This window comes from Drosophila willistoni (genome assembly GCF_018902025.1).
Source record: "Drosophila willistoni isolate 14030-0811.24 chromosome 2R unlocalized genomic scaffold, UCI_dwil_1.1 Seg200, whole genome shotgun sequence".
Taxonomy (NCBI): domain Eukaryota; kingdom Metazoa; phylum Arthropoda; class Insecta; order Diptera; family Drosophilidae; genus Drosophila; species Drosophila willistoni.
Window position 1 is genome coordinate 770365 of NW_025814051.1, and position 21992 is coordinate 792356.

Sequence of the window (21992 nt, forward strand, 5' to 3'; positions counted from 1 at the left end):
GGTATTGTTGTTTTTGTTTTCCACTTGGAAGGTTGTGCGCGCGGACGTTTCTCCGTCGAAAATTGTTAAAAAAAATATTAAGCGAAGTCTCAAGTGAAGTGAATGTGTGGAAAATAAGTAATAAGAGTGAAAAACAAGAAATTTTCAAATAAAAAGGTAGTGAATCTATAACGAGAGAAAAGCATATAAAAATAATTTAAGGTGGTGCCATTTTGAAATAGAAATGGAAGAAAAGTTAAAAATAAAAGAGAAGCTGTGCTTAGGATAAACTCTTTATTAAATTGATGTGTATATATATATATATGTATAAATGTGTATGGGGCTGTGTGTGTGTGTGTGTGAAACGGATGGAAAATTTGTTGACTGCAAGAATCAAAGTCGAAGAAATTCCCCGAGAAAATGCTTTATTATTGCCATGTTGTTATTGTTGTTTAATCATACACTTATAATTAATAAAAAAGAATTGCAAAACAAAAAGAAAAAGAGTTGATATTGTGTTTTCTCATACAAATTCTATATTCGTTTCACTCGCACCTCAGAGAAGTTAAAAAAGCTTCCCAAGCGCAGTTATATGAAAGCTTTGTGTGTGTGTGTGTGAAGGTGTGCGCTAGTGAGTGGGAGAGGAAAAGAGAGCGCGAGAACTTGTGGTTTAACCTGAGCTCCAATGCAAAGTTCAACATGTGAAATTTCCATATAATAATTAAAGAAAACACATTTTTTTTATTCTTCGTTATTGTTGTTGCAGAAGGAATCACCCAGCCAAAAACAATTAGCAGTAATAAAAAGACAACGCGCAGTGACAAATTAAAACATTTAAGCAACAGCAACCAAAGGAAAAAGTACGCAAAGCAGAAATAAAAGACAAAAAGAAAGAAAAGTAAAGCAAAAATAAAAAACTAAAAATACTTTCAATAAGCTTACAAAATGTGGAACCAAACGGCAGATGCAAAAGCAACAAGTGATAATAAACAGGAAGAAGCAGCTGCAGCAGCACCACCAGCAGCGGCAGCAGCGACGGATTGTAGCTGTGCAGCCGCCGCCACTAGCAGCAGTGGCCGTAGCAGTGTTGAGCAATACGGCACAGTAATTCATAACAGTAAAACGCCAAATTTAACGCCATTTGGCGGCAACGACGGCGACGCCATTAGCAAGCAACAAAAAGAATCTTTAGCACAAAGCGAAACAAGTGATTCTGGTTTCATCTCTGGGCCGCAATCATCGCAAATCTTTAGTGAGGAGATTATCATTGAACAAGACATCAAAACCAGTTCAACAAACGAGGCTGAGGAAAAGAGCACCAACAAACAACAGCAACAACAGCAGAAAGAAATTTGTTCAATTGCTCTCGATTCGGGCCTCATTGACGAAGAAGTAGACGAATTCTCGGGGGAGGAGGAGGAACAGAAGGACGACAACGAAAAGAAGTCATCATCGGTAGTACAATCCCCATCCGAGGAGGCACCTAAACAACAGGAACCAGCATCCACATCATCCGAACAAATGCGCTTCAAACATAATGTAGACTTTGGCATACCACAATGGACAGTCCAATCGAATTTGGCCAGCAGCGGAGATGTTCTTAACAATTTAAGTAGCAAACAAACACCTGCAGCTGCACCAGCAACTGGAAATGGAAATGCCACAAACTCGAATAGCATTAATATTATGAATGCCTGGGAGCAATTCTATCAACAAAATGACGATGGCGACACGTAAGTAGTATTTCCGTTTTAGAATTTCCCACAAAACAATAAAATATGACAAAAGATACATCTTCTCTCCTGACCACCAACTGTGTGGAGCATAGGGGCAGAAGATGATGGTGGGGGGGCCTGGAGATTTTCATGATTCACAAAGACACCCGACAACACGAGACAATGAATGAGACAGGCAAATTCACTTTGACACATGTTAGTCAGGCCAATTCCAGGGGTTTTCCTGGTATGTGGGCAGGTACAAAAAAAAACAAAAAGAAGAAGCAAAAACAGGTTTAATTTTTGGGTTTTTACTTCACAAGTGCTGCGAGCACGGAGAGGAGAGGAGAAGGTAAATAAACTCAACTCAAACTCATATCTCTTTTTTTTTTTTTGCATTCTGTTTTACTGCAGGCCTTTGCATTTGGCATGCATATCGGGATATGTGGATGTTGTTGCTGCCCTAATCCGTATGGCACCACATCCATGCCTTTTGAATATACAAAACGATGTGGCCCAAACTCCATTGCATTTGGCAGCCCTTACAGCACAACCGAACATATTGCGAATGCTTCTATTAGCTGGAGCCGAGGTAAGTTGACATTGCAGAAATTTCATCAGCAATATATTTATATTTTTATAAGGATTTTCCCATAATGCAACATTTTAAATACTATGAAGTAACTTATCAAATTTAGCAAGAAAGACTTAAAAAAAATCCCCTCTCTCTAAGTCCATGAATTTCCATAATACTGTGACTAAGTTTGAGAAGGGTTTTTTGTTTTTGGGCAAAAACATAAAAGATTTTAAAGCTATTATTAACTTTGAGGTTTTTACAAGACATATGAAATACCGATTTAGTTCTAGGACTTTTCATGCATTATTCATTTCCTTTATGTTTTAAATATAAATATTTTTCCCACTTTGGTTTTTTAGCCCACAGTCCGGGATCGTCACGGTAATACGGCGTTGCATCTATCCTGCATTGCCGGCGAGAAGCAATGTGTACGGGCTCTAACTGAGAAATTTGGAGCAACTGAAATCCATGAGGCACATCGTCAATATGGACATCGTTCGAATGATAAGGCAGTTAGCTCATTAAGCTATGCCCGACTACCCGCCGATTTAGAGATACGCAACTATGATGGTGAGTAAAGAGAAAACGAAAAAATATTCATATAAATATGTGCAGCATTTTAGCATTATATAAAATTATATATTCATTATATTTTCGGACTATATATATTTTTGGCTCGTCGTTGTCCCGCCAACGGCTAGCCACAGTGCGAGACATTTTCCACATTTTCGCTTATACATATATGTTATATGTATGTAGTTTTCTTTGAACACATGCCAAAAATATGTACACCATTTCATTTCTTTTTTTTTTTTGGCCTCCGACACAAATTTGTTTCGTTTGAAAATTTTCCCGTGAGCTCGTGAAAACCAGCCATTGCCTCCTTCTCATCCTCCTCGTTTTTCCTCCCAGCACAGAAGCAACGACCAACGACCGTCTAGCATTATTTCTTTGTTGTTGCTGTTGTTATTATTGATTTACCAAAATAACCCAAAAATAACCAAAAAGGAAAAAACAGAAAAAAAAAGAAAAGCAATTTTCAGACGTCAGCAAAAATTTTCTGATTTTCTATATAGTCTTTGAAAATGTTGTATACAAAATTTATTTCCACCAGATATTTTGTTGTTAAGAATTTGCCTTAGCTAATTTTATAGCGTCTACGTTATTATTGTTTAAATTAATTAAGTTTGGGCACTTTTAAAATACATTTTGATCTAGTTAGATATTTCTGTATAGAAATTATGATGTAGAAAATATCGAGAGTATTATTCTATAATGTATTCTCAATTTCTCCTATCTCAGATGATCGTTCACTTGATTATAATTCTACTTGAAGTGAAAAATTTAGCCAAATGTTTGTATAAAATGCTGAATTAATTGAGTATGTATACAGAGTTACTGGGTGTGTGTGCTTGTGTGTATGTGTGTGATTTACGTTTCAAGGAAACAACAATATCGAAACGAAACTGAAATTCCGATATACAATTTCCAGTTGATTTATTTTTCAACCCACCCACCCACAAGGTGGCATTGGCTGGCATGTGGTATGTGATTTGGTTTTGGGCCTCACCCACTTCACTTGCGAAATGTATTTCCTTATTGATTATTTTCATTGATTTCCTTCGTGAAGATTATGATGATGATGACGATGACGATTCATCCACAATACTGGCCCCCTCAAAAAAAAAAAAACAAAAAGTAAAAGTAACTAGAAATCATCAGCGAAAAGGTTAATAAACTTAAAAAAAAAGAATTGCGTGTAGGTGGGCGGTGGCGGTGTCGGTGGTGGGGGTTATAGGAGAGAGACAATTTTGGTTGGCTTTAACCTTTTGCTTTTGTTTAATCGATTATCTTCCTATGCGAATACGAATGTATGTATATACATATATAACCTTGCCAAAAATAAAGTAAAAGCCAACAAACATTTTGTGGCTAAAGTTAGATCGAACCGGTTTTGTTCGCCTAACAAACAGCTGCTTAATTTGAATTATATACTACGAGCAAACATATACATATATCTCTATATATACATACATATATGTATTTATGTAGGGGAGACATGGCAGACGAAAACTATTAAAACCAATAACATTAACAATGACTGATTCGCTGGCTATGCCGCTCTCTTGAGATTTTTTTTGGGTTTTCCCAAGCACAAAAAAATATATAAAATAATCTACAATTTACAAAGTTTACAGATGCGTTAAAAAGAATTCAAAGCAATGATTTATAAACATTTAAATCTCTAGAGAGCAATGCGGATATATCACACACCAAAAAACAAAAACATTAAGATTAAAAATTGCGTTTCGAATATATTCGATTTTTCTGGAAATGAAGTCAGAAGGAGACATACAAAATGTAGGTGGGGGGAAAAAATATTTCTTAGAATAGCAGGAAATCAAGCATACCAGAATGTGTGAGTGAGTTATATTTGGGTAAACATTTCGCATCGGGCGAATTGCCAACTAAATGCAGACTATGTACATATACACCATAAATATCTGATATATATATAGTCATATATATGTATGTATTTGTGTATTTAGTAAATATGTGTCAACTATAAATTATTGCAAAAACCAACCCGCACTTGAAATGTAGATCAAGCAAGGGTTCAAAACCAAAAAAATATAAAACTCTGGAAATTCCCAGCTATTTTTGGTGTATAATAAATTGTGATAAATGGTTGGTTACATTCCTTTTTGGTATTCATTATATTCCTAAATATAGTATATACTATATTACAACATTATACAGAACACGCAATCTCATTCCTAAAGAAAGTATGTAGAACACGCAAAGTAAAAATAGATTTTCCTTTAAGTCCCCTTTATTCGCCTAATAAAAAGTTAATTGCCCTCATTTTGGGTGATTAAGAAAACAGAAATCGAATGAGTTTCCTTTTCTTTTGTTTTAACTAACCTAAGCAAGTAATAGTGTTTAAGTAGAATTTTTGTTTTAGTCAAAACCATGAAACCATGAAACTTAAAGCATTTAGCTAAAGAATGGAATACCCCGAGAAATTTGTTTTTTTTTTTTTTTTTTTGTTAAAATGGCTTTTAGGTCAGCTTATCAAATGCCTTTCGGTATACACACATGTCCAGATTAATAGGTGCGTGTCCCAAAATTAAACAAATTTACCATTTAAATAGCAAGAAAACTAATTCTAAAAGATTCGTAATACTATTATAAAGTAAAATAAGACTTCTTAAAAAAAGGTCAGCTATTTTAATCGGTTAATTTATAAATTACTATGGACATAATAATATGTGTGTTTTAGACATCATTAAAAAAATTCAACAAATTAGTTCATTTTAGGCAAATGCTTTTTTAAACAAAAGGTGATGAGATTGATGAAAAAAAAAAGGATTGTTTAGTGTGGAATTTTTTTTTAGTTTAGGATAGATCACTGAAGAAAACAAGCTCGAAAATTTCTTAGTCATACATATATTCTTAACATACCTAAAAATATTGGTACAATAACAGGTCTCTCAGAATATTGAATGACAAATGGTACAAACTATCAACATTGATTACACCTATCAATCTGGCCATGACTGTGTGTACGTATAATGTATGTCTTTGCTTTACTTAGCGTATACCACAAAGAAGAAAAAATAAATGGATTTTCAACTAATATAAATTAAACATAAACATATGTTCTTAGATTGCCATCTGTACATTTCAAGAGCCATCACGTGTTTCACTGCAAATTGCTTGATGATAAATTAAATTAAGGGAATTTCAGAATACATATGTAAACAGCAATTGAGCATAAATCTCTAAATTCGAAACGATTATAACTGGCCATAGTAACACCTACTAAAATGAAATATATATGCTTTCTGTACTTCCCCGTCGCTGGTGACTTGCCTTATCTTGGACAAACAGATTTGTCAAGCACCCACAGCCAATGCGCCACAATTTTCGTCACATATTTGTACCCAGAGAAAAAGAGAAGCAGCCAGTTTGTGTTATCACCTAGGTCTAGGAAAACCCCAATAGGTGGTCTGTTTATTATATGCGATTATACGTAATGTACACACACCGATATAATTAACGTAGGCCAAAAAGTATACTAATAAACGATAAGTGCTATCACCGGTTTTTACCATTTTTGCGTGGCTTTTTTTTTGTTTTTGTTTTGTATTGCTAAAGATGTATTTGCTATTTGATTTTTAACACCTGCCGCACATATATAGTATGTAATATTATTTGTATAGTTTCCCCTTGCATACGATAAAAGATACCCACACACACACCTATAGAGAGAAGGATTCCACCACAATTATATGGTATGGCTTTAGTTCTAAGCTATCAGCATGATTTGACGAAAGTACAAATTTTTTTTTTAAATGGGTCGCCATCGTATTAAAGTGTGTACGTAGGTTGTTAATAGTACGTCATCGAGTGCAGTTGGGAAATCCGAGAACCAGTTGTCGATAATGATAATAGAGTGAGCAAGGTGATTGTAAGATTACTATATACCAATTATTAATGTAAATTTATGAAATGTACGGCAACTAGATATCACATAATATATATGAAATTGATCGAACTATACTAAACAAGCTTTTTCTGACGGAATTATAACATCTTGATATAACTACATACAGTGGAGGCCATGAGTTTAAGACGGATATTAGTTGTTGATTAGTGTATTAAATATGGCCGACTTAGTTTTTGTTTCTACAGGTGCAACTAAAAAATTAATACCCCTGGACCATAATTTAAGACGTTTTTCTAAAATCTGTCACAGAATTCGTTATGGCGTCTATTGAAAGTCCAAGAATACTAACTTATCTAGATTAGTGACCAGCAATGTATGTAGAATGGGCCTTTCCTTATTATAAATGCAAACAAACTGCATGATTTAGCAATTTCAAAGATTATCTGTCACATTTTTTCAAAGTTCCTTAACCAAAAAAAAACCAAGAAAACTTGGGAATAAGTTTTAGTATAGTAGAATCTTGGGATCTTAGAAAATGGTGAAAACCTTTAAAACATCCTTATGAACTTTATTTCATTGTAAGAATAATGCAAAGTCATCTAGGCTGTTTTTGCTGTCACATTTCTCAGTTGTAAATCTAAAATGCATTAAACAAATAAAAAAACCAGTTTTTAAGTAGTCACACTCAGTCACTCATTCTATAACGCCAATTGAATACATAATAATTTTAGTTTTTATTTTATTTGTGTTCTGGAATTTGCTTTTATAAGCACTTACATCTTAAATCAATTTTGCAACTGTGAAAAAGCGAATAAACTTATAAACAAATTAGTCATATAAAGAATATATATATATAGAGAGAGAAAGATATAAAGGAGCGGAGATGAGGGGAGATAAAGATATGACCACAAGGTCAGACCTCTCCTATAACATCTTTGTATATATCTCCCTCTGTTGTTTGTATGTCACGATCAATAAAGTATGTAAAGCGGAAGTGTTTGATTGTCGTCCAGTCCAGACATAGGAAAACCCCTCGATTAACAATTGAAGTGACAAACCTTACTCTTACCGTATGGCATTATTATTGTTGATCTACCCACCACATTGAGAGCGACCTCTTGGCTGGAAATATTGTTGGCAATGGAATGGCGGGTTTTGCCCGTGCGCCATTTGCGCCTTACTTGTTTTTTTTGCCTCTCTCTACATTACCATTTCACTTCTCTTTTTGTGGTTCGTTTTCTTTTTTTTTTTGGTGGTCACACGTGGCGGCTACCATCACGATCGCTCCGCCCCCATCCCTTCCCTTGCCCACTCCATGAAGTATTTGCATTTGCTTCACTCAAAAGAAAGTCAACAAGATGTTGGACGCGGACGCAGACGTCCATCGTCTGACATAACTGGCTTTTTGGGATCGCCAACAAAACACTTTCATTGCCAAGTCGGTGTCGGTTGTCATGGTAGTGAGGCGCTTTTTTTTTTATTTTTGGAAAATCCATAAGCTTTAATTGTGCTAAATTGTTGTTATTGTTTGTTATTTGTTTGTCTTGGGTTTTTCGCCTTTAAATTTCCACACACCATCCAAATTGCCGGAAAGTTGGAAAGTTTAATATGAAAAATTCGCAAATGTGGCGCCCAGAAGTTGAAAATAAAAAAAAAACAACATATAAACAATAATTTTTAATTTGATATTGTTGTCTGTCTGTGTGTGTGTGTAGGTTGGCCTCTGTTTTAGACTCTATTGTTTGGACAGTTGTTTTTGGGGTTTGTGCCGCCGCCTTTCTTTCTTTTTTGATGTTGATTTACTCTTTTGTTTGTTTGAAAAATTCCCCTAATGGCCCGCTAACATTTCTTTTTTTGTCTATTTTTTTATTGTTTATTTCTTGGGGGCACGCGCAATTGCGGCGTAATGGATAAAAATTGTAAAAGTAACGAGTATAATTTGTAACGAGTTAATTTTATCAACGAGTGAAGATCACTAAAAATTAAATAAAGATCTTTATAGAAGCTTGTCAACAATTAATTCGACTTTAACTATGAGAAAATCTAATTTGTAGACTGGTTAATTGAATTCTGATTGGAATTTGTAATAAATATTTCATTTGAATATTTAATTTAGTTAATTACGCACTGCAAAGCAGTTTGCACACCCAAAAAAACCCAAAATAAACTTTAAATATTATTTAACAAAAAATAAAAATAAAGAGAAAAAATGCCATCATAATTGAATTATGAATCAATGAACCATAAAGTTGCCCATCTGAAGGACGTGCAAGCAAATGAACTGAGATAAACACGTTATAGAAATACCAAAGCAACAGCAACAAAAACAACAGCAGCGCACAATTAATTAAAATTAAGCAAAAAGACAAAAAGCAACAGCAAGAAAAAGAAAAAAAAAAAAAAAATCAACATCATATTTAATATTTGTTCATTGTCAATAAATTTGTGAACTTTGCGACTTTTTGAGTACTTTCAACTGCGGCGTTTAATTTTTTTTTTTTGGGTTTTTTTTTTATTTACTCCCTCTTTATATAAGGTCGCCTGTGTAAATAGAATTCGGGAGTAAAAGAAAAAAGTAAAATATATTAACAGATGCCAATATTTTATTACCGATCATTGTTAAGGGGTTATATCAAGTTGAGCGTTAAAAAAAAACTTAAACAATTTGTTTATTTATAAATTGAGAACTGGTTCGATGTCAATTTTACTTAAGTATATCATTGTTTAAAACATTTCAATGTTTTTTCTTTATTAATTGAAATTCTAAGTCTTGAGAGAGAGCCAACTTTTAGGAATATATTGAAACATACATACATAGATAAATGATAAAAAAAAACTATGAATCCGCTTTTTAATAAGCTTTTGAGAAATATTGCCTAAAGATTGCTTTTCAAAAGAAATTCTTTTAACATTACCGTTGTACTTAACTGAAATCTAGAAATTTAATATATTTTTTAAAAATATATTAAAAAACATCAAATCATGACATTAAATCATGGTATTGCTAAATACTAATATAACAATTATTTCTTCATTCTTAGGAAGAACGATCTAAGAATATTGTATTATTGTTTAGGATCGTTCATTTAAACCATTTTTAGAGTATTTCAAGAAACGAAAGCTGCATGTAATAAAAAAATTTGGTTATAACTTTTAAATTCAACGAGTACTCTAAATATATTCGAAAATCCTTAATTATTGAATTTAAAATTTGGATAATCCATTAAATATGTAGGTAGCGAGTTCTTGTCAATTTAGACGACGCCCTACTTTGTTTTTAAATTTTACTTTTAAGAAAGTGTTAACTACACTCAAAACAGCTTAAATACTTAAACGATTCGATTAGTCTTTTTATTAATGCGCACTTCAACGCAAATTTCACAGCGATTTAATTTCTTTAAACCGAAATTAAATCTGCTCAGACTTGTTGGCAACCTGGATCGAATTTTTTTTTTTTTTTTTATTAGATGTGTGAAGATGCGTGACGCAGCAAGCGACGACATCAGGTTAGAGCTCACAAGTTTTGGGGGAATTCCCAAAAAGTTTGAAACAAACTTTTGTGTTTCAAATTTCATATGTTGGTTGTTGGTTGGTTGGTCGGTTGGTTGTTTGTATATCTATAAATATCATCAAAAAAAAAAATAAAGATTCACTGTATTATTATAGTAGCTTAAGCCTTTAATCGTATGCTAACGATCGGCACGTTGCTAAGTCTTCTTTAACGTAGATTCGCTCACTAGTTTCGCTCGCAAGCAACAATGGAGAAGAAGATCTCTGGCTTGGTTGGTTGATTGTCTGGCTATTACTATCTCTTCTTAGTTAGTCGCTCCGTTTGGGTTAAAATCAGAGAAAAATACAAAATATACATACCTACATACATATGTATATACATTATGTTGTCATCGTTTATATTTAAAACTTGTGACACAATTGTTGCTTTTGTAAAACAAGAAGAGAAGAGAAGAGAGAGAGAGAGAGAGAGACCAACAATAACTAAACTGGAAGACTTGACTTTCTGCTTTCTTTCTCTTTTGTTGTCGAGAAACAGGAACTTGAAAATTAGTCTTAAATATATATCAACAATTAATTAATTGATTTATGATGGGGCTACAATAATATTCCAATTTACTGATTACAATTTCGTGATTTCTATTTATGAATCTTTGGTTCATGGCGAAGCGTTTCTTATCTCAACCTTAGGGTTTGATATTCATTCATACTTCAATGTTGACTATTCTAAACGATTAATTTTCTATATATTTTAAGTACATACATCTCCAACTATAGCATTTATTTTAAGTTAGGCTCTCGGACTAAGTGCACCCAATTAAAGTGCTGTTGAATTGGCCTTTTTGTTATTATTGCAAAGAATTATTTCATGTATTCAATCCATTCTCAATTTAATATTATTCACGACGTCTGTGTGTGTGTATGCAAATTTACAAACTGTTTGTGTGTGAAAGTCAATCAACAGCACGTGTAGCCACAAATGTGGGCAAAATAACAACAATAACAACAACCTAAAACTAATCATAAAGCCATAAAAAAGCAAAAACCAAGAGAAAAAAAAATTCCATACGATAACCCCATATGGCGACTTTAAGATACCGCGTATCCGATGGGAATATACACAACTTTAAGATTTATACGATTTCAATATGGTGAATGTTATTATTTCGGATTTCTCTTTGATAAGGCCATAGGATCGGGAGGAAATTGTGAATCATTTGTTGGACGAAAACAAAAATGGTTAAGTGTGAGATATTTCAGAATCCTAGGGATCCTAAGACAAGTTGGAACTATCATTAAATCTTTTCTTCTTTCCTTCTACAGAAAGATTACGGAAAGAGATCTATAAGCTAAGCGAGAGAGAGTCAACTAGGCGACATTGTGTTTTGCTTACTCTTCATTATGTTTCGTGTGCATTTCGGTGACACGACCATTTGCCGAGCAAAAGTACGACAGTGTTGCCACCTGTCTTTCAATCTCTTACGCCCACTGCGTAGTCGGATGTATGCGAATTCTACGGAAGGGTTTAGTACAATAGAGAGAAAAGAGAAAAAAGATGCCAACTCTGCCGCACAGGTTACAATCCCTGGTCTACCAGGACACATAAGTAACTCACTTTTTAAGGGTTAGGAAATCATCCAATTGGTTTAGGCCAATCAATCAATGGATCATTCCATTCTTCCTCTTTGTTGATATAGGGTATCGGATAAAGCAAACTGCTTTTATTTCGTATGCACGGCACAATCCATAGAGTTGAGCAAAATGGCTCAATTTGATGAGAAAATATTGTGAGAAAACAAAAGCAACAAAAAAAAACTAGAGTCAAACAAAATGTTGAGAATGTATGGAAATATGCATGCATATATGTATGTATATAAGGTTTTTTTTTTTTTGTTGTTTAAATTTGTTTAAACCAATTTGAACTTGGGCAAACTTGTTGCTAAAGTTGGTTTGTTAACTTTACGCCACTTTTTTTTGTTTTTTCTTCTTGTTATTGTTGTTGTGTGCTTCAACCCGTCAGTCACTCGATTGTTGTTGTTGTTGTTGTAGCTGTGTGTGTTATTGCTGCTGTTTTATTGTGGGAATTTCTTGGGTTTTTCAACGCACACCACTGCACGAGACATACACACACACACACACATGCCAAATCGCGTACGCGTTGTCATATTGTCTTATAAGGCAAAAACAGCTCCCACTTGCTGCCAATGCTCCCCCTTATGTACTCTTCTCTTAGCTCCCTCTCCATTATTTACTCTCTCTCTCTCTCTCTTGGTATCTCTTTGCATTGGCGTAATCAAAGCTCTTTTTTTTTGTGATGTGTTTTGGATTTGTATTACGCGCTACTTGTTTTACAACAGGTGAAGCTTTTTTTCTTTTTTTTGTTTTTTTTTTGTATTTGAGAAGCTTTTTTTGTTGTTGTATGATCAGGAGGGATCACATTTCATTCATAAATGACGATTTTTAATAGTAGACACACTGTGCACATTGACGCAGAGATTAATGACATTTGATTGAAAAAGAGTTGTAGGATAAATTTAGTCAAAAACTCAATTATACCCAAAGAGATAATAAAAAACAATTAACATAGAAGAAAAAGTTAAAAATATTACTTTTTTATCAACAAAGTTAACAAGATTTATCACAATTTTCAAAATCTAAGAGTACAAATGTACTTAAAATATTTTTTTCTCCACAATTTATCTGATTTTTTCTACATATGTATAGAGTTCCAGTTCTTCCTAGACACACAAATCCATACATCTTCAATTGTTATCAATTTTATAATAATGATTAAGTAAATTGATAATTAAATAATTTACTAACTTTTGATATCTGTTCTTATCTTTGTTTTTTTAGGTGAACGTTGCGTGCATTTGGCTGCCGAGGGTGGACATATTGATATCCTACGCATTTTGGTATCCCATGGAGCAGATATTAATGCCAGGGTAACTTATAATAAACATACATATATATTTTCCAAATGAAACTAATTGATTTAACTTTCTGTAGGAGGGTAAATCAGGACGCACACCTCTTCATATCGCCATCGAATGCTGTAATGAGGATTTGGCTAATTTCCTGCTTGACGAGTGCGAGAAATTGAATCTGGAGACGGCCACATATGCAGGATTAACAGCATATCAGGTGGCATGCATACTTAACAAATCTCGTATGCAGAATATACTCGAGAAACGTGGAGCTGAGACATTAACCCCGCCCGATAGTGATTATGATAGTAGCGATATTGAAGATCTAGACGATACGAAGGTGAGCGTGACAGCATAAAAAAAAGCAAATCAACCAACCAACAAACAGAACAGTAAAATGAACAAGCAAACACAGCAACAATATATTGAACAATATATATGTAGAACACATCCTCTTTCCCCTCAAAAAGAAAAACAAAAAAACAAATCCTAACCATTAGAAGAAAAAAAGATGTGAAAAAGCTGAACTGGTATTCAGTTTAAAATGAATATGTATATAACATTTTATGTATTGTTTTTAAACCAAAAAAAAAAAGAAAAGAAAATAAGAAGTTCGAGAAAATAGCCCTCGTCATATAGTTTACCAAGGGGGGCTGGACATCTATGTTTTAGTAGAAGCTCTCCCCAGCCCAAAATCACCCCCGCCCATCACCCACTGAGAATGAAAACCAACAAAATAATCAACAAGAACTGTTTATCCATCTATATCTATCTATGCTGTCTCCTATATACATATTTTTAAGCTGTGTTATGTAAGACTTGATGTTTGTTCCTGTCTCGTTCTATCTCCCACTATCTTGGTCTATGTATTATGTGTGTATGTGAGTGAGTGTGAATGCGTGTGTGTGTGTGAAATTGGTAAACTAACCTTTAGATTTAGATCTACTTTATACTATTACATTACATATTACATATATCTGATTCTAATTTAGCATTAACAATTGATGTCCCTAACTCTTAACAACACTAAAAACAAAAACATACAAAAACAGATGAGATACAAGAAAATATTTTAGTAATTTAAGTTAGCTAAATCTAATTGATGTTTTTAAATTGATGTTTTCTTTCGACTGATGATGTTGCAAAATAAAATATTTGAACAAAACCAAAATTTGTGAGAAACAAAATTTATAAATTGATTTAGTAAATGTATACACTGTACCGAGAAGGCATATGGTAAAAATTTAAAATAGAAAAGCATTAAAAACTAGATTTTGTCTGTCCGTCAAATATAATTTTTAAATTATGATTAAAAATTTTCGGACTATAGCTCTTTGACCAAATTTGACAAATCGAAAGTTAAGCTTTATTTGCAAAAGCGGCCAAGCTAAGATGACCATATTAACGTTTCCTTAAATAAATGCAATAACTAACAAATTACTCAAATTATTTTATTAAGTTACTTAGGAGCTGAGAAAATCAGAACTAAACTACTGAAAATGTCATAAGTTTGTGTATATTTTCATATAGGTATATTGAAATGATAATTTTCTAGTGCATGAGAGTAAAGTCTAAAAGAAAAGAAAAGTCTATGCTATTGGTACAGGGTATTTCAAAGTCGGAGGCTCGACTTTATGTTGCGGATTTTGTAGTAAGTTGTGACTAAAAAAAGGTAGGTCAAATTACACTCGTATGTATATTTCTTTTCCTTTTTACACTTTTGCCTAAAGTTTTGTTTATTATTTTGTTGGTTTTGTTGTTAATTTGTTCAATTTAAACCTAATTTTAACGAAATATTTTTGGCTGGTCTAAACCATGTTGTTTTTTCTTCTGGTTACAGATGTACGATCGCTTTGGCGATCCACGTTACTTTGTTAGCTATGGCAATGGCAATCCCATGACAGTTGCTTGAAACTTGCATCCATTAATTGTATATAATATACACCACAGATATAACTTACATATCTTATATATAAAACTTATTTATAATTTCCTTCCCGCTATTAACAAAAACCGAAATGCTGCCGATCCGAACCGATTGACGAGATATATGTATATGTATATGTACTTACGCAAACCAACAACACCGAATCGACCGACAACGATTACATATTATAAGAGAAATGTATTTTTGTAATGAAAATAAAGCGCATTATGGAAAAAATCGATGCACTATGGCAGCAGAAGGCAATTTTTATTTATTATTTAATATATTATAGACTAACAGCAAAGTAAACATAATGAAATTAACTTTTATTTAAGAGATAACAAAACGGTCGTCTCAACGAATTACATATATGTATGTCCTTGCAGACTATATAATCAGGATATTTTAATTCATAATCATAAATTGATTCATAATGAATATCCTAATAAAGACAGCGAGTAGTTTGAACTATATATAGATGTAAATTTATCATAAACGTTTTGAAATTCAAATCTTTTGCAAGGACATATATAGTATTACATAAAATTATTAATTGTTCATAAAAGAGTCAAAAGTTAAATAGCTAGTTTCACATAAAGTCATTATACAATCACAAAATTATATCGCTTTGTCATTTAGCAGCAAGCACATAATAAAATTTTCACATTTGTCTAGAATATAGCTTAAAAAAACCAATTAATTAAAATAAACTACTACAACTAATTCTAATTTAACAATTTGTCAGGGAATTTCAACTTAAATCCAAAAATATAAATATGGCAAATTAGAAAAGAACATGCTAAGAAATTCGAAGAAAATTGAGAACGTTTTGGAAAATAAAATTTTGGTTATAGCCTCCTGTTTGTTAACGTATGCTCTGCCGGAAAACACTCTGTTTGGCCATGCTCTTGACACTGGATACTTTTTTGGAAGCCAATGGATCGGGAGCAAAACAATTCCACAGACGTAAAGTCTCATCTGCTCCGGCACTGATCACTGTACTGCCATCGGGAGACATGGCCATTTGGAGAACTCGAGATGTGTGACCGGTTAGGTCAGCCTGTTTCACCATAGTGGGATATTTCCAGATGGTCAATTGATTGTTGGCAAAACCATGAGCCGATATCAATTCCTTGTAGTGGCGAGAGAAGAGCAGGGCACAAACCTGTGACTTGGAGTCGACGGACTTGATGAGCGAACCGTTGCTTACATTCCAGAACTTAATACACCGATCGGCTGTGCCGCCGCCAGTGGCCAAAGTATTCGGTTGCCAGGGACACCAGGCCAAGGCACGGACAGCTGCCTGATGTTCATTAAATTGATGTAATGGCTCTGTGGCTGTGCCCACACCACTTAAGGCCAATGGCCAGACATTAACCAGGTTATCATTGCCACCACTGGCCAGATATTTGAAATCTGTTGACCATTTAAGACCGCAGACCTCTTGATTGTGACCCGAAAGTGAGGAAATTTTATGGTTAGCTGAGCGTACATCATGGTGAATGATTAGACCATCACGTCCGCCCGATGAGACCAGAAACGAATTCCAAGCCAATGAACCAACCCGGGCACTGTGGCCATCCATGACACGCAGACGCTTGGCCTTCGAGCAATCCCAGAGCTCTACGGCGCCAGTGCTATTGCCAATGGCCAGAACTTGGCCCTCTTGAATCCAGGACAAGGAGCCAGCATAGTCGCCCTCTTCAAATTCAGTTAGCTGTTCAATGTTGCCACTGGCCGCATTCCACAGGTACACACAACTGCCCAAGGCAACGGCTACAATATTATCTCCGCTCCAGTCCATTAGGTTTAGATCTATTAGAGAGATTACAGGATCAGTGTGAGATGTAATAAAAATTATTTCTTTTCAATGTCTTACAGTAATCATTGATAAAATCTGGAGCATCCAGAATTCTCTCAGATGTGGTGGGTATATAGCGCGAACCGCTTTTCGTCGATATGGGAGTCTTAATGGAGTAGACAACCTTGAGGGGATTTGTATGGGACTCAGGTGCAGCTGGTGCTTTATTTTGATAGCACAATATGCGAGAGCCTCCGGCTGCTTGTCCACTTTCCGGCACCTGGGCCACTTCCGCAATAAGCTTCTGTCGCTCATCTTTGTGAGCCGAAGCCTTTACATTATTCTCATTGCTATCATTGTTCTCCTCTTCTCCTTTCTCCGATTTTACCTGAGCAATTTATTGGAATGTGAAATATTTGTAATTCCTCACAACATTGTGAACCTTACCAAGAAGTGTGCTAACTCAAAGTTGGTAGCCGCCCGATTGGGTATAAAGCGATCTCCGCCTCCTGGCGTCTTTGTCGGTGTTTGCTTTTTGTTGGCTTTTGCATCGGCACATTTGCCCGGAGTTTTAATGGGCGCCTGGACGCCAGAGAAACTGGTATTGTATGATACCGACAGCACCGATCGGGTGGTATTTACACTACCATTCAGCGACGCCTCCAGCTTCTTCTGCCATCTTGGCGGCGGTCCGCGCGTTTCTCCATCCAGTATTAAGGCATTTTGCAAGTCGCTCACAAAATTGAATTGAGACATTATCTCTTTTTTTTGCTACTGCGACGAGATTATTGCAAATCAAAGTTGAATATAAATTATATTTATCACAAAACAAATATTATTAAGAAAAATTGCACGAGTGACGCTCTATTGAAAATGGCGGGTTAGGTTTGTAAATGCTATGGCGAATTTCTGAATGTTTTTAGTGTGACCAAATTGCGAATTAAAACCATCTGACACTAGCCTCTTAACAAACCGGTATTTTCTATATAAGTTTAAAAATATTTACAAGTAGCTACGAAATTATTTCAATTTCTTTGTACACATTTTTAAACACAAACTTGATCTTAAATCAAAATTATTTCGAAAAATAATCTAACTATTTGACCTTAGTGGTAGAACTTGGCGGCGGAAAAGATTTTATATTTTACAAATAATAATAGTATTTAGCAATATTTTTCTGCCTTTAATGCTAACTAGAGTACTTGTAGCCTTTTTTTTTGTTTAGCTAAATCTTTAGTACATATGGTCACACTGTATTTTTAGTTCACAGCTGTCGCCGCCCTGATAATATAAAATAAGTGAGCATGAGTCGTTTTACAACAAATGTAGATGATTAATCTTTGTAAAAGTTTATTAACACACATTTTTCTGCACAATTATTTAAGCATCTAGAAACGTGCCACAAGTATTTCCATTTTTACACATAACAGCACACACACAAAGATGGTCTTCAACTTTACCGCCTTCACATATATTGTGGCTCTGATTGGCGATGCCTTTTTAATATTTTTCGCAATATTTCACGTCATTGCGTTCGATGAGCTGAAAACGGACTATAAAAATCCCATAGATCAATGCAACAGTCTAAATCCGGTAAGTTGCCAATACGACTATACACTAAATTGAATTTTAATCAATTTTATATTAATTTTTTTTTTAGCTTGTATTGCCGGAATATTTGCTGCATGTATTTCTAAATTTATTATTCTTAGTCTGTGGCGAATGGTTCTCTCTGTGCATTAATATACCCCTCATAGCCTATCATGTTTGGCGGTAAGCATGACCAATCATTAATTGTTTGAACATTTAGTAAATCGTTCCGCATTGCAGCTATAAAAATCGCCCCGTGATGTCTGGCCCGGGTCTGTATGATCCGACAACAGTTCTTAAGACGGACACTCTGTCTCGTAACATGCGAGAGGGTTGGATTAAGCTGGCTGTCTATTTGATTAGCTTCTTCTATTATATCTATGGGTAAATTATTTAATACTCATTTGTCTGTTGATTTGTGATTTGTCTATCTCTATCTCATAACATATATTTCTTTGGCTAATTTTAGCATGGTTTATTCGCTCATCTCGACATAGAGAGGTCCTACATACATACCTCTAGAAAGGGCACCACCTGCCTGGGGATCTCAGCGCATCTACATCGTGTGTGTGTGTGTGTTTATGTCTTTAAGTTGTCATCATACTCTTATTTGCTTTTTTTTGGGTGATTAGCTGAACGATCTGATTGAAAAACAAGAACAGCAACAACAACAAACGCGAACAATACTGCACTTTGTAAAATTTAATGTTAAATTACCATCTGAATTACGATCCCATGAACAAAGACACATGTTTTCCCCCTCTTGTAATGTACCTATTAATTTTCGGAATTTTTTTGGTGTAGTTGGATTTTAAACAACCAATAATAAAATTTTTAAAAGAAAAACTTATAAATTCAATCCAACAAAAAAAAAAATTAACCTTCCCTTTTCAGCTTGAGAGACAGCGGCATCTTTGGCTAATGGAAAAGAGGTGTTCCAGTGGTTGCGCAAAAGTCCATAAAGATTACTCGAAACCTTATCACGCCAACCAACCTTAACATAGATAAAACATAGAAATTACCATTCAACCCACAACACTTCAACAGTTTCCAATTAGCAAGTATTTTAGTTTAGACTTTGCTATATTATAAATTATATTGTTGCTTTTGTAAAGTATTAATAATTTAATAAATGTGTTTATGCTAATTTGATCCAGAAACTGTAATCTATGTTTAAAAACGAATTTTCGATTCGTGTAAAATTCTTTTGTTGTCTTTGGAATACTTTTTGTTAAGGCTCTAAATGTATAGTGAGCCTTCATGTATGACAACTTAGTTAATCAAACAAACTAAAAAGATGATATAAAAATTTCAAGGTCAATACTGAAATACTTTACGTTTTTGCTGTATATATTTTTATAAGTTTATTTTACAATCGGATTTCGTATTTTTTTGGGATACTTTAAGAAACAAAAATAAACAGAAACGGTTCACTTAAATGTGTGATGGGAAGCTGGATTCAAAATTGATGTATATATATAAAGAGTGAGGGTCTATAAAGAATCCCAATCGGTTTTGATAAATTATGACATAAAAACAACAAAGAAAAGGAAGAAAAATATCAATACACCAAATATCTTAATCATGAGCCAACGGTTCTTTGAAACGGATTGAAAATACTTGAGGATCTCCCCATGGGCAGCCTCAATATTGAGCTCAGCATCGGCCACATTTGTATCAATGCGTTCCACAATTTCCTCCTGTTCTTTGACCATATGGGCCAGTTGTTGAAAGATTCCACCTAATTCAACAATTGTCGATTCAATATTTTGCATAGTTTCCGCTCGCTGTTGAACATACGAATCGGATTCATCATAAATGGCAAGCTGCTGTTGCTGTTGGAGACGAGCAGGTGGTCCCAAAAGAGGCTGTGTATCACTTCCGCCTCCACCCATGTCTATGCTAACAGCCTGGTTCTCTTCGCTAAGGAGCAATGAGCCCTGCTTGGCAGTCGATGGTGAGACAGTGTGTGCGGCCAACGGGCCAGGTCCTTGACTGAACTGATCTCGTCGCGTCTTCTGCTGTTTGAGATTTTCCGTACGCACTTCTAGAATCTGTTTGAAATCTGTACTCATGCTGGCCAATTTGGATTGCAGGGCTAACACCATATTGGAGGAATGTGAGACCAGATGCTTGCCATTTGTATTTCTACGTTGATCCTTGGAGATGTCCTGAAGTCTGGCAATTTGCTGGTTCAAGGCATTCAGATCGCCCTTAATGATGTACGTTAGCTCTTGTATCTCTTGCGGTCGGTCATCGAACAGGCTTTTCTTTTTGGCCACTAAAAAGAAATGTATATATAGAAATTAAGGGATTTTAATAAAAGTTTTATAGAAATTATTTTGTTAAATGTATCTTACACATGGTGAGCTTCTCCAGTTTGGCATATGTACTGGCTATGTTCTTGCCAATAAATCTGGCCACCATCATGAACTCTGAATAGCTCTGAACTTGTTTGGCCTTTCGCGGATCTCGTATATTTACGGCCCTTGTGATGTTTCTTGCCTGCAGCGATCGAATCGCATTGGCAAATTCTCCTGTACGATCTCTAGCCGCCATAATAAAGATCTCCTCCTCGGGTTCAAGTAAATCCAAATCCTCTTTTAAATTGTTTGGTGGCGGATCCGAAGTTGCAATTGCACTGTAATTGTATTTATCGTAGTTATTATTATCACCCGAATGGTTTCCAGTGACCACAGCTGCAGCGGCGCTCAAAGTCCGCAAAGCCTGTCCCGAAAAGGCACGCAAATTCCACTGGCGAGCCGCTTTGCCGTATTTATCGTCTGGATCTGGTTGAGTGGCAAATTGCGATGGATCGACAACGCCAATGCTAATCGATGCCTCGTTATGGAATTGTTGCTGTTGCTGCTGCTGATGGTGTTGCAACAAAGGCTGCTGCACTGGTTGGATTAACGTATGAATTATTCCTCCACCACCACCTCCGCCGCCACCTGCTGATGCTCCTGGTTGATGATGATGGGGACGCTGATCCTCTGTTTGATAATTGACGCTGTTAGTAGTGTAGTTGTAATCCTGCTGGTCCTGCTGATGAAGGCGACGTCGAGTTTGCATCTCATTTCAAAGTTAAACTACGTTGCTGATGTTGCCTTTTCCTCTTTGGTTTTTGCATTCGTCATGCACTCACTTAATTCATTCACAAACGACTGGAAAATTCACAAAAGATCACTGAGTGATTGTGAAACTTTTGCGAGTGTTTGTGTTTTCTTGCTGTCCCACTCGCTCACAATAACTTTAGCAATGCCAATTCAAGCTCTGTGTCTGTATTGACAGTTTTATGTGTATACAATTACTAAAATTTCTCTAAAACATTTTCAATGAGTAATTTGGCAATAAATAAACTAAAACAGATTTGTCCAAATTTTTTTTTTATCGTACGCAAAAACTCACCAGATGACAGATGACGTGTTGATAGCTAAACAGTGATGATCGCCAGCACTGTCGATAAACAAATAATGGCTAAAACGCCTGGTTAAAATGGCTAACAAACATAGA

The 21992-nt window shown here is 34.9% G+C and overlaps 4 protein-coding genes across 5 annotated transcripts; 2 read left to right on the forward strand and 2 right to left on the reverse strand.

The window, feature by feature from the left end:
• LOC6641720 (NF-kappa-B inhibitor cactus) lies at positions 1–15347 on the forward strand. The gene is made up of 7 exons (XM_002064630.4): positions 1–156; positions 746–1712; positions 2109–2286; positions 2631–2841; positions 13091–13179; positions 13244–13501; positions 15002–15347. The coding sequence occupies exons 2-7, from the start codon at positions 925–927 to the stop codon at positions 15071–15073; spliced, it is 1596 nt and encodes a 531-aa protein (XP_002064666.1). The 5' UTR covers positions 1–156; positions 746–924; the 3' UTR covers positions 15074–15347.
• A 46-nt stretch (positions 15348–15393) lies between these two features.
• LOC6641719 (cell division cycle protein 20 homolog) lies at positions 15394–17793 on the reverse strand. Its single transcript, XM_002064629.4, has 3 exons — positions 17337–17793; positions 16968–17277; positions 15394–16903 (listed from the first exon to the last, which is right to left on the reverse strand). The coding sequence occupies exons 1-3, from the start codon at positions 17643–17645 to the stop codon at positions 15954–15956; spliced, it is 1569 nt and encodes a 522-aa protein (XP_002064665.1). The 5' UTR covers positions 17646–17793; the 3' UTR covers positions 15394–15953.
• Positions 17794–18119: 326 nt separating this feature from the next.
• Positions 18120–19325, forward strand: LOC6641718 (protein cornichon). 2 transcript variants are annotated; one of them, XM_002064628.4, is made up of 5 exons: positions 18120–18187; positions 18275–18482; positions 18550–18662; positions 18720–18863; positions 18949–19325. In XM_002064628.4, exons 2-5 carry the CDS (start codon positions 18333–18335, stop codon positions 18974–18976), a joined length of 435 nt encoding a protein of 144 aa, XP_002064664.1. In that variant the 5' UTR covers positions 18120–18187; positions 18275–18332; the 3' UTR covers positions 18977–19325. The 2 variants fall into 2 exon arrangements, with proteins under 2 accessions (XP_002064664.1, XP_046867045.1); XM_047011089.1 differs by having other exon boundaries at positions 18158–18187; positions 18282–18482.
• Positions 19326–19817: 492 nt separating this feature from the next.
• Positions 19818–21866, reverse strand: LOC6641717 (syntaxin-5). The gene is made up of 2 exons (XM_002064627.2): positions 20840–21866; positions 19818–20760 (listed from the first exon to the last, which is right to left on the reverse strand). Exons 1-2 carry the CDS (start codon positions 21549–21551, stop codon positions 20003–20005), a joined length of 1470 nt encoding a protein of 489 aa, XP_002064663.2. The 5' UTR covers positions 21552–21866; the 3' UTR covers positions 19818–20002.
• Positions 21867–21992: the final 126 nt, after the last annotated feature.